The 13628-nt window shown below is 43.1% G+C and overlaps 1 protein-coding gene across 3 annotated transcripts in view; it reads right to left on the bottom strand.

The window, feature by feature from the left end:
- Positions 1-1348: 1348 nt before the first annotated feature.
- Positions 1349-13628, bottom strand: part of LCA5L (lebercilin LCA5 like) — a 65054-nt gene continuing 52774 nt past the window's right edge. For 2 of the 3 annotated variants that reach the window (XM_075854616.1, XM_075854615.1), the window contains exons 5-7: positions 7194-7294; positions 3229-3292; positions 1349-2046 (exon numbers count right to left, since the gene is read on the bottom strand). In XM_075854616.1, the coding sequence (XP_075710731.1) occupies positions 1475-2046; positions 3229-3292; positions 7194-7294 (737 nt within the window). In that variant the 3' untranslated portion in view covers positions 1349-1474. Of the gene's footprint in view, positions 2047-3228; positions 3293-7193; positions 7295-13628 lie in introns of those variants that run through there. The other variant, XM_075854617.1, reaches the window with a different exon arrangement.

Below are 13628 nucleotides of genomic sequence, written 5' to 3' on the forward strand. Positions count from 1 at the left end.
GAACCTAAAAGTAAACGTTATTTTTCTCCATCATTGTCTGATGTTTATTATGATATATAACATGCCCTATTTGGGGCCACTAAGTCAAGGGCAGAGCCCTGCAAATGATTGTCAGTTTATATATTTATATATATATATATAAATAACCTGCCGGAATGGTGACGAACGGAGACCGTTAGCAATGTTTCCGTCACCATTGAGATCAATGGTGACTGAAACGGAACCTGTGCTTTCACTTTCACTTTCCGTTGCGGGGTTCACCCGACGGAAACCTCCGACGGAACACCGGAACGGAAATGAACAGTGATGTGAACAGGCCCTAAGAGGAGCTTAAACTGTCTCTGATAGCCGAGCACCCGATCCACAGTTGCACAATCTTCCATGCAGCCGTTATTCTACAGTGTCTTAACCCATTAATGACCAGCCTATTTCAAACCTTAATGACCAAGCCATATTTTAAGTTTTTCCCATCGTCTCATTCAAAGAGCTATAACTTTTTTATTTTTGCGTCGACATAGCTGTATAAGGTCTTGTTTTTTGCGGGACAAGTTGTAATTTTTAATATCACCATTTTGGGGTACATAGAATTTATTGATGAACTTTTATTAACTTTTTTTGGGGGGGATAGAAAAAAACCTGTAATTTCGCCACACATTTTTGCGTCCTAAATTTACGCCATTTACCGTGTGGTAAAAATAACATAACTTTATTCAGCAGGTTGTTGTGATTGCAACGATACCAAATTTATATAGATATAATGCCTCTGGCATGGCCTAGCAGGCATTTACTACAGGCAGACCTGGGGGCCTTTATTAGACCCCCGGCTGCCATCGGGGACCCAGACACTCGGCGATCTTATCGCCAGGTGCCGGTGGGATGAGAGGGAGGTCCCTTCTTCTCTCCAAAACAACTCGGATGCGGCACTCGCTATTGAGAGCCGCATCTGAGGGGTTAAACGGGTGAGATCGATACTGATATCGATCTCACCTGTTCAAGCAGGGATGCCCCCAGATTTAACGGCACCCTGCTCTGTTTAATTATTCCGATGCAGCGCCATAAAAAGCCCTATGCATCGGAATAAAGCCCGTTAGTGGCCGCCGTAAAAACACTATGGGGTGGTCACTAACGAGTGAAAGAGGTGTATTGGTGGTCACTAAGGGGTTAACAGACTATCTGGAGTATTCTGCTGATGGCACCCAAATCACGGTTGATTGATTGAGGGAATGATTCAGGTAAACAGAGATTTTATATATATATATATATATATATATATATATATATATTTATTTTTTTTACTAGGGATTTAATACATAGTGTTACTACTTAATTAAGAAGACATTGCTGGTGATCAGGGTAAGATGATACAGATTTATTAAGTATAGGAAACTCTTATATGAAAGGTCTGTAAGGAATGGATCCTCACCATGGCCAGTTGCTTTAGGTTTGCGCTAATATTCTGGCTATTACCCTAATTCTATAAATCAAACTCTTTGTCGGAAGATAAAAAATCACTTGAAAAATTGTTTTTCTCATCGTAGCCAGGTCCAAAAAGTTCTTCCATCAAGTTTTTCTTCCTGACACTCATAGAAACTTCTGGACATTTCTCACCTCTGTTGTCGTTGCAATTACCAGTCTGAATTTTTGGCAAAGAAAGTTCTTCATGACCAAGACTGGGGTCACGATGGAGCATTAGACTTTTACAGCTATGGGCTTTTACTACACTAGTTATAGGCCCATTTGCCGGGAGACCTTGGTGGAGATTCACTGTGGCCGCAGTGAATGTGTAATGTCTATTGAGCCTCGGAAGGAAGGACCTTGTATCTCGAAACCCAACTCTCCTTTCTGCTTCATTTTCATGACACAAGTCCTCCAGCTGGTTCTTCTCATAATGTCTTGGCTCCTCTGGTCCAAAATGTTCCTCTAATATTATCTTGTATGGCCCCTCTGTTGACCCTTCAGTTTCCTTGACTTGCTCTTTGTACTTTCCATCTATTTCCAAAAAGAAATCATTGTCCTCGGCCTGAAAGACTTCACTTGTTGGGGCCTCTGAAAAGAAGAACATCACTTGGCATAGTAAGAGGAAAAAATGTTGGGTTCCTATACCAACCATAAAAAGGTAGTTGAGAAATGCCCCCCCAAACTATGTCACCATTGTGAATGTATATGGGTACATTCTTTATATTGGAGATTCCCACCATGCAAACATTGTGTATGTTTTTGTGGCACTTGGACATATTTGTTTGTCGTCAAAGGAAAGAAATACTCCTGCCTGAGTTAGTATTGTCACTTTACATATCCCGCTCTTCATCGGAGATCGTACAAAAAACGAGTCGGACCCCCACCGATCACACATTGATTACCTATCCTAAGGCTAGGCCATCAATTCATTCTTGGAAAACCTAATCATTTAAACCGAATTACATGAACTAAGAGTCTTGTGGCCATATGTAGTGCTGGAGCTTTGTGCGTGACCCAAACCTGCACTCACCTATACAACCCAAAAATACAATTATTGTGTTCTGACTAAACTTGCCACCCTTTATGTCCTATTGTCTCCAGGGGCATCCTAATGCTGCAGATTTAGTAGTGACCAAGACAAAGGGCCTTCAAATGTGATTGAATTTCCTCATGGTTGGACTTTCCCACCAAAGCACCAAATCTAGGTCCTCCTGTAATAGTTTTTTCAGCTACAATGGTGGCGCTACTAAGAGCCGTGAGGTGCAACAGGAAACAACAGCCACATGTAAAACTGATAGTTAAGTGGATCACCTATGGCTAAAGGGACTCCAGTTTATCACTGTTATTATTTGATATGAAGTTCCTCTTTAATGGGGTTGTCTAGCTTATAAAACTAATTTCCATACACCCTATATGAGAATTCTGTGATAATAGAGGGGGTTCCTATGTTCAGGATCTCGATCTGGAGGACCTATCCTATCCTGCATTAAACAGACAACACATTGAATGGACACTGTGTAATGCTTAATTTTCCCTGTGGTGGGAAATTGAACACTTACTGCCAGGTTTACCCACAGATTACATCTAATCGCTGAGGGTCCAAGCAGAGGGACACTTTGCGATCAGCTTATTGTCGTGGGACCCTTCTAACAAGTAGGGATCATCTAAAGCAGAAAACCCCTATAAGGTCCATTGGTGCAGGGACTGAGACATCTTGTAATGTGCTGGAGAAGAGGGTAGTTACCGGCCGAGCTTTTCTCTGACACTCACCTTCACTGGTCGTCTGAGAATTATTGTCTTCCTCTTTAGCGCTGTCATTTTCACATTCAATGTTCTGTAACAATATTCACGTGTGATAAAACATATCATAGACCTATAGAAATGCGGCTAATATGATATAATGTAGGTTACTCCTCTCAAAGTCATTATCCACATATACAAAGTCTTTAGGCAAAGTTGTTTTGTAGTTGTCAGATATTATCCAGTTTGGCTTCCTCTTTATAGGTCTACTATTCAGGCTTATGAGAGATGAGTGGGCCATATAGATCTAACCACTAACTTGTGATGTTGCCCCAGTTGATTTGATACCCTTAAAGGGGTTATGTGGGGACCGAAAAGTATCAGCAGTGTAGTCACTTCAGTATGTGAGTACATTGCTAATATACATCCTGGTCCCCCGTCGCGCTGATTGAGATTTTCATAGCGCTGCCGGGGGACCGGAGGTCTACATGCACAGTCTTCCTTGATGACGACACGACTCTTCCTCATGTGACCGGCCCCGCTGCACTCTATGTATAAACAGGAGCAGTAGTACAGCGATTACATAGAGTACAGCGGGGCCGGTCACATGACGAAGAACCGTGCTGTCATAGAAGAAGACTGTGCAACTAGACTTCCGGTCCCTTAGCAGCGCTATAAATATCTATGAAAATCTTAGAATCAGCGCAACGGGGAACCGTAATGTATAGTAGCGAGTGTATAACATACTGCAGTGACTTCACTGTTGATAATTTTCAGTCCTCACATAACCCCTTTAAAGATATGAAGTCCCAAACTATTAAAGACAAATTCCAGTCAAGACTTGAATATTCCAGGTTGATGGTGGGTAACCCCAATATCTTGAGATATGAGGAGCTGCTTGGTTTAGGCCTTACACTGAAAAGTTAGTGTATTTTCCCCTGTGTTTGTCATGGAGGGAACACTCGTCATCAATGATTTATTTTCTTTGACTAATACAATATTGTCTCTGCAGGATAAATAAATATGGATTTTATTACCTATTTCTATTCTATCCCTGACCAGTGTTCCCTTCATGTCACAGGCAGACAATTGTGGAGACCCCAGCAGACAGCATCCTATATCTCAGCTTTCTGTGTGTATGACATACGGGAGGGAAATATCGGGGTTAACAGCTGAATTTTGAGGTTTTTCCGTTTAGTCAAGATTTAATTTTCTAGGAAAAGTGGTATGGAGTTTGGACCATGAAGGCAGCCATTTATTACTACTTTGGTTTTTAACTCCATAGAGGCAGACCAGGCCACTATTATGAAACCTGTGGCACAGAACTGCTCCAGCAGCTTCACATCACAACATATTGTATAAAATGATAACATTTTGTTCACCTCAGGCCACCACTAGGTGGCGCTCACTGTGTAAAAATGTATGTTAAGTTGTATACATGTATAGCAGTGACCTCCACCTAGTGGTGTCTGTATATGCCTTGGGTCCATGATAGTTTCTCAATCCTGCACTCTACGTTTTCATGCCAGAACTAGGGTAGTATAGAGATTGGGCACCATATTGTACCTTTTAGCCTCTAAATGAGTCAAGCAAATTACAAGAACCTACCGCCAATGATGACATCACAAGTACTGTAAACTCAGGAATATGGGGGAAAAAAGTATTGTATCAAAAGGTACTCTAACTTTATAATATACTTTATGTTGCCTGGAACGTCAGCTATGGAGGAAGCTGCTATTTACGTATGCATGTCTATATAGCAGTTTATACTATATGAATGCAACAAGCCTCGGCTGCTACAATTTAATACCAGAATTACTTGGACAGTGACACAAGTTTTGGCATTTTAGCGGTTTACCAAAACATATTGAATATAGAGTTATATAATCAATATTAGATTAAAGTGCTAAAGTGCAGACTCTCAGCTTTAATTTGAGGAAAGGTTTAGGAATTACAGCTCTTTAATATGTAGCTGCCTCTTTTTCAAGGGACCAAAAGGTAATTGGACAATTATCTCAAAAGCTATTTAATGTGCTGCATGGGCTATTCCCTCGTTAATCCATCATCAATTAAGCAGGTAAAAGGTCCGGAGTTGATTCCAGGTCTGGCATTTGCATTTGGAAGCTGTGGCTGTGAACCCACAACATGAGGACAATGGAGCTCTCAATGCAAGTGAAACAGACCGTCGTTATGCTGAAAAAAATGAAGAAATCCATCAGGGAGATAGCACAAGTGTTAGGAGTGGCCAAATCAACAGTTTTGTACATTCTTGAAAAAAAAGAAAAGAGCGCACTGGTGATCTCGTGAACTCCAAAAGGCCTGGACGTCCACGGAAGACAACAGTGGTGGATGATCGCAGAATCCTTTCCATGGTGAAGAAAAACCCCTTCACAACATCTACCCAAGTGAAGAACACTCTCCTGGAAGTAGGTGTATCAGTATCTAAGTCTACCATAAAGAGAAGATTTCATGAGAGCAAATGCAGAGGGTTCACCACAAGGTGCAAACCATTAATCAGCCTCAAAAATAGAAAGGCCAGATTAGACTTCGCCAAACAACATGTAAAGAAGCCGCCCAGTTCTGGAACAGCATGAAACTAAGATCAACCTGGACCAGAATGATGGGAGGAAGAAAGTATGAGGAAGACTTGGAACAGCTCATGATCCAAAGCACACCACATCCTCTGTAAGACATGGGGGAGGCAGTGTGATGGCATGGTGGCGGCAGTGTGATGGCATGGGCATGCATGGCTGCCTGGCACTGGGTCAATAGTGTTTATTGATGATGTTCAGGGATTTACTTTCTGCTCAGATTCAACCAAATGCAGCAGGTTGATTGGACGTCACTTCACAGTACAGATGGAAAATGATCCAAAACATACTGTGGGAGCAACCCAGGATTTTTTTTAAGGCAAACCCAGATCTCATCCCAATCGAGCCTTTCACATGCTTAAGACAAAACTTAAGGCAGAAAGACCCAGTAACGCCCATGGCCACGGACCGTCGGGATTACTCACCTCCCGACGGCTGCAGCCATGGATCTGTGAGCGCTGGCCCGCATATCCTCCTCAGGAGACGCCAGAGCTCACTTCTGCTTCACTCTGCGGTGTCCCGTAGGGTGCTCGCGCATGCGCGTGAAAAATATGTAAAATTAGCCCATGATCACCCTGGACTATAAGAAAGGCCCTGCCCCTTCCGTCATTGCCTGAGCGTTGTTGTGTTTACCCGTGGTAGTCATTGAAAATGTGTTTTCCAGTTCCCAGTGTTCCCGTACCTGCTACCTGTATCCCATGCTACCTTGTTCCTGTGTCATAGAGAGTTGGCGTCGTGTTGTGCCATATACTACGCCTGCTGTGTTACACCACACGTGGTGTCTGCCTGCTGCCAAGGTCCCATCTGAGCCTAAACATCGCTACTGTCTGAATTACCACAGGTACCCTTATTCGAACTATAGACATTGACTTGGTACTCTGTTGGCCAGCTGCTATACTGCTACGGTGGTACGGCCCAGTGGGTCCACATACCCACAGATCGTGACAGACCCACAAACAACAACTGAAGACGCTGCAGTAAAGGCCGGGCAAAGCGTCACAAAGGAGGAAACACAGCGTTTGGTGATGTCCGTGGGTTCCAGACTTCAGGCAGTCATTGCCTGCAAAGGGTTCTCTACAAAGTATTCAAAAAAACATTTTATTTATGGTAATGTTAATTTGTCCAATTACTTTTGAGCCCCTGTAATGAGGAGGCTGTGTAGAAAAATGATTACAATTCCTAAACATTTCACAGGATATTTTTGTTCAACCCCTTGAATTAAACCTGAATGTCTACACTTCAATTGTATCTCAGGTGTTTCATTTCAAATCCAATGTGGTGGCAGCAGAGCCCAAATCATGACGATTGTGTCACTGTCCAAATAATTCTGCACCTAACTGTATAGTATATCAGGAAGTTGCAGAACATTTCATCATACACTTAGGCTTGTGTCATGCCATTTACCTTGTCTGGGGGATCTCTGTATTCTCGTTCTTCGTGTGCACTCGTCTGACCTTGTGTAAACATCTCACTCTCTGTCTGGGTGCTCCTAGTGAAAGTCAATCCTGCAAAACCAAATGCTACAAGTCAGTGATTTCTGACAGAAGCCTCATCCTTGCAGCGCACGCGCTTCTCTTGTGGCGGTAATCAATGCGTTAAACTGTATCATCACCAGTTGTAGATTTACTCAGTGATACGTTCAGTGTTGTATTAACTAAGATGCCACAAAATGACAATGTGTAATGACAGATTCTGAAGGATTTTTCTTATTATACAGCAGTCTGTGTGTGATCAGAAGCATGTGGGATATTTCCTATATCTCACATACAACTAGCCTGATGTAGGCATACCACTTTTTCCTATTTGTACTTAAAGGGCGACTCCATCTGAACATAGTATTAAAATAAAGGTCCTCCTGACCAAATTGTAAAAGTTTTATTTTGTCATGACAATGTTCACAGTATTTCACTTGTTAGTGCAGCAGTTTGTGCTCCAGAGCTGTTCTTCCTTTTATATCAGAAGGCAGAAGCTTTCCACCATAGTCAGCCATTTTGGGAGTTAGGAAGCTGAACCTCCTGGTCATGGTGCATACACAGCATCGGACTGGGGTCCCTTGGGCCCACCTGAGTGAATGATTCATCAGACCCACCCATTCTTGATCTTGTCTGTCTGTTTTGTGTATGTAAAGCTGCCCATACACATTACATAACTGGGGTCCTCCTGTCCAGATCCAATAGGATTGGTTTACGTTGGATTTCTATCCCAGGAGTGCATGCAGTAGGTGTAATAAGTGGGCGGTTCTAAGGGTTGATGACATCACGCTATGGGAGTAATGATATCATTGCATTAGTTGGTGAAATCTACATACTTGTGTCTTTATGGTGGCATGTGATATATAGCTGGTAGCTGAGGGGGACCCAGGAGCTATAAGACGGCCACACACATAGGTTGATGGCCAACCAAAAGATCTGTAGGCCGATTATTAGCACCTCCAATCCGCTCATCGTATCCCACCTTCATCTTTATCAAATTGGGTCTATTGATATCTGTAGTTGGCAGGGATGTGCAGCTGCAAAGGAATCTATAGCGCCAATTATTTCTAAGAAAAACAAAGTAACAAGACCAGAAAGATCGAACTTGTCTGATTCCTTTCCCCAGAGAGCAAACCCTGACAACCCCCTATAGCAAATATAATGTGTATGGGGAGATTTAACCCGTATGCACAGAATTTTTGGGGACTATACTGTAGCTGGAGGCACCAGACGGAGAAACTTAGGGTATGTGCACACGAGAACTGTCTTTTACGTCTGAAAAGACAGACTGTTTTCAGGAGAAAACAGCTGCGTCGTTTCAGACGTAAAAGCTCCTCCTCGCATTATGCGAGGCGTCTTTGACGCCTGTAATCTTGAGCTGCTCTTCATTAACTTCAATGAAGAACGGCTCAAATAAGTGTCCTGCATATAATGTATATAAGTGTCCCGCATATAATGTATATAAGTGTCCCGCATATAATGTATAGAAGTGTCCTGCATATAATGTATATAAGTGTCCTGCATCTAATGTATATAAGTGTCCTGCATATAATGTATATAAGTGTCCGGCATATAATGTATATAAGTGTCCTGCATATAATGTATATAAGTGTCCTGCATATAATGTATATAAGTGTCCTGCATATAATGTATATAAGTGTCCGGCATATAATGTATATAAGTGTCCGGCATATAATGTATATAAGTGTCCCGCATATAATGTATATAAGTGTCCCGCATATAATGTATATAAGTGTCCCGCATATAATGTATATAAGTGTCCCACATATAATGTATATAAGTGTCCCGCATATAATGTATATAAGTGTCCCGCATATAATGTATAGAAGTGTCCCGCATATAATGTATATAAGTGTCCCGCATATAATGTATATAAGTGTCCCGCATATAATGTATATAAGTGTCCCGAATATAATGTATATAAGTGTCCCGCATATAATGTATATAAGTGTCCCGCATATAATGTATATAAGTGTCCCGCATATAATGTATCTAAGTGTCCGGCATATAATGTATATAAGTGTCCGGCATATAATGTATCTAAGTGTCCCGCATATAATGTATATAAGTGTCCGGCATATAATGTATATAAGTGTCCGGCATATAATGTATATAAGTGTCCGGCATATAATGTATATAAGTGTCCTGCATATAATGTATATAAGTGTCCGGCATATAATGTATATAAGTGTCCGGCATATAATGTATATAAGTGTCCGGCATATAATGTATATAAGTGTCCGGCATATAATGTATATAAGTGTCCCGCATATAATGTATATAAGTGTCCCGCATATAATATATATAAGTGTCCCGCATATAATGTATAGAAGTGTCCCGCATATAATGTATAGAAGTGTCCCGCATATAATGTATAGAAGTGTCCCGCATATAATGTATAGAAGTGTCCCGCATATAATGTATATAAGTGCCCCGCATATAATGTATATAAGTGTCCCGCATATAATGTATATAAGTGTCCCGCACATAATGTATATAAGTGTCCCGCACATAATGTATATAAGTGTCCCGCATATAATGTATATGTGTCCCGCATATAATGTATATAAGTGTCCCGCATATAATGTATATAAGTGTCCCGCATATAATGTATATAAGTGTCCCGCATATAATGTATATAAGTGTCCCGCACATAATGTATATAAGTGTCCCGCATATAATGTATAGAAGTGTCCTGCATATAATGTATATAAGTGCCCTGCATATAATGTATATAAGTGTTCTGCATATAATGTATATAAGTGTCCCGCATATAATGTATATAAGTGTCCCGCATATAATGTATATAAGTGCCCCGCATATAATGTATATAAGTGTCCCGCATATAATGTATATAAGTGTCCCGCATATAATGTATATAAGTGTCCCGCACATAATGTATATAAGTGTCCCGCATATAATGTATATGTGTCCCGCATATAATGTATATGTGTCCCGCATATAATGTATATAAGTGTCCCGCATATAATGTATATAAGTGTCCCGCATATAATGTATATAAGTGTCCCGCATATAATGTATAGAAGTGTCCCGCACATAATGTATATAAGTGTCCCGCATATAATGTATAGAAGTGTCCTGCATATAATGTATATAAGTGCCCTGCATATAATGTATATAAGTGTTCTGCATATAATGTATATAAGTGTCCCGCATATAATGTATATAAGTGTCCTGCATATAATGTATATAAGTGTCCCGCATATAATGTATATAAGTGTCCTGCACTTCTTTTGACGAGGCTGTATTTTTACGCGTCGTCGCTTGACAGCTGTCAAACGACGACACGTAAATGACAGGTTGTCTGCACAATACGTCGGCAAACCCATTCAAATGAATGGGCAGATGTTTGTCGACGTATTGGAGCCCTATTTTCAGATGTAAAACGAGGCATAATACGCCTCGTTTACGTCTGAAAATAGGTCGTGTGGACCCAGCCTCTGAGTGCCTACAGGTCTGTGATACAGACCTATAGGAAACTTTGTGTGCCGCCGTACAGGGTCTGTGCCTAAGCCCTAAGGCCTGATTCACACGAACATTGTATACATCCGTGTGCGGTCAGTGAAAACAAGGGACAGCACATGGACCTAGGCAACTCAATGGGGCTATTCAGACATCAGTGATTTTTCACGCAATGTGTTTCCGTTGCGTGAAACTCACTGCATGTCCTATTCTGGTGCATTTTTGCGGATCTCGCACCCATTGAAGTCAATGGGTGCGTGAAAATCATGGACAGCACACGGACGTCTTCCGTGTGCTGTCCGTGATTCACGCACCAGTTGCTAAAGAAATGCAGAGAAAAAAATAAATAAATGTGCACCAACACGGACATAAAAACTGATGGCACACGGGACTGTAACGCAGGAAAAATGCTGCGTTTTTTGCAGGCGCAAAACAGACACGTTCGTGTTAATCTAGCCTTAGGGTATGTTCACACGCAAACTCAAAAACGTCTGAAAGTATGGAGCTGTTTTCAAGGGAAAACAGCTCCTGATTTTCAGACGTATATTAAGCCACTCGCGATTTTCGCTGCTTTTTTTCACGGCCATTTTGGAGCTGTTTTCTATAGAGTCAATAAAAAACGGCTCCAAAAACATCCCAAAAACTGTCCGACACTTCTTTTTTTCGCAGCCGTTTTGTTTACGCGTGTAAAGGATCTGCCAGGCACAGCTTCGGGGTTAACTCCCTTAATTAATCAGTCAGCACCTGAATCTACATCCCTGAGACTGACTCCAGCTTCCACCACTCAGGCTGGCAGGCTTAGGAGTGGGAGAGCCTATCGCAACCTGGCCAGACTCAGCTAGCTCCCGCCCTCGGTCTATTTTAGCCTGCCATTCCTGTTCCTCCAGTGCTTGTGATTCTTTTTCGTGTGGTTTCCTGGCCCAGCTACAGCTCCTTCTATTTTGTTCCTGCTCCATACAGACCCAGGCTTACTGACTACTCTTCTGCTCTTCGTTTGGTACCTCGCACACTCCTGGCTTGACTCGGCTCGTTCACCACTCTGGTTGCTCACGGTGTTGCCGTGGGCAACTGCCCCTTTCCCTTGCTTGTATTCCCTTGTATGTTTGTCGTGTTTGTCGTGCACTTACTGAGTGCAGGGACCGCCGCCCAGTTGTACCCCGTCGCCTAGGGCGGGTCGTTGCAAGTAGGCAGGGACAGAGTGGCGAGTAGATTAGGGCTCACTTGTCCGTTTCCCTACCCCCCGGTCATTACATAATCACAAGCCCATACCTAGTCTACCCTGGTCCCTGACACCACTATGGACCCCCGTGAGACCCTGGCTCAGCAAATGCAGGGTCTCTCCCTACAGGTCCAGGCCCTGGCTCAGAGGGTCAACCAGCCTGATGCTACCTTGGTAGTTCCCCCCACCGCACCTCTTGAACCCCACCTCAAGTTGCCCGACCGGTTCTCAGGGGACCGGAGGGCTTTTCTCTCCTTTCGGGAGAGTTGTAGGCTTTACTTTCGTTTAAAGCCTCATTCCTCAGGTTCTGAGAGCCAGCGGGTGGGTATAATTATGTCCCGGCTCCAGGAAGGGCCCCAAGAGTGGGCCTTCTCCTTGGCTCCTGACGCCCCTGAACTTTCCTCCGTTGATTGTTTCTTTTCTGCTCTCTGACTTATTTATGACGAGACTGACAGGACTGCCTTTGCCGAGAGTCAGCTGGTGACCTTACGTCAGGGTAAGAGACCTGTTGAGGAGTATTGCTCTGACTTTAGGAAGTGGTGCGTAGCTTCTCGGTGGAATGACCCTGCCTTAAGGTGCCAGTTTAGGTTGGGTCTGTCGAATGTCCTGAAAGACCTGCTAGTTAGCTATCCCTCTTCTGACTCCCTAGACCAGGCTATGGCTTTAGCGGTACGACTTGACCGACGTCTCAGGGAACGACAGCTTGAACGTTTTTGTGTTTTCCCCTCTGACTCCCCCATGATGCCTCCCGAAGTTCCGTTGCTTCGTTCCTCCCCGAAAGACTCAGAGATACCTATGCAACTCGGGGCCTCCGTGTCCCCCCAACAACGTAGAGAATTCCGCAGGAAGAATGGTCTCTGCTTCTACTGTGGGGATGACAAGCATCAAGTGAACAACTGTCCTAAGCGTAAGAATGCAGCCAGAGAACTTCCGCGCCTAAGTGATCATCGGGGAGGTCACTTGGGCACACAGGTATTTCCAGTAAATAGGAAACGTACTAAGATCTTGCTTCCCTTTCAGGTCTCTTTTGGTGGTAGGTCTGCTACCGGCAGTGCCTTCGTGGATTCAGGGTCCTCTACTAATATTATGTCTGTGGAATTTGCTATGTCTCTTGCTATGCCTCTGATTGATTTGCCTAAACCTGTCCCGGTAGTGGGTATCGACTCCACTCCTCTTGCTAATGGTTATTTTACACAGCATACCCCTGTTTTTGAACTCCTTGTTGGCTCCATGCATTTGGAGCAATGCTCTGTACTGTTGATGCAGGGATTATCGTACGATTTGGTTCTAGGCCTTCCCTGGTTGCAGTTGCATAATCCCACGTTTGACTGGAATACTGGGGAGCTAACCAAATGGGGTAATGAATGTTGTACGTCATGTTTTTCTGTTAATTCTATTTCTCCCCCTGAGGAGGCGAATACGCTACCCGAGTTTGTTCAGGACTTCGCTGATGTTTTCTCTAGGGAGGCCTCCGAAGTGTTACCTCCTCATAGAGAATACGATTGCGCTATCGAATTGGTACCAGGAGCTAAGCTTCCTAAGGGTAGGATATTTAATCTTTCTTGTCCCGAACGTGAAGCCATGAGAGAGTATATCCAGGAATCCCTGGCCAAGGGTTACATTCGTCCCTCTTCTTCTCCGGTA

This window comes from Rhinoderma darwinii, chromosome 2 (genome assembly GCF_050947455.1).
Source record: "Rhinoderma darwinii isolate aRhiDar2 chromosome 2, aRhiDar2.hap1, whole genome shotgun sequence".
Classification (NCBI taxonomy): domain Eukaryota; kingdom Metazoa; phylum Chordata; class Amphibia; order Anura; family Rhinodermatidae; genus Rhinoderma; species Rhinoderma darwinii.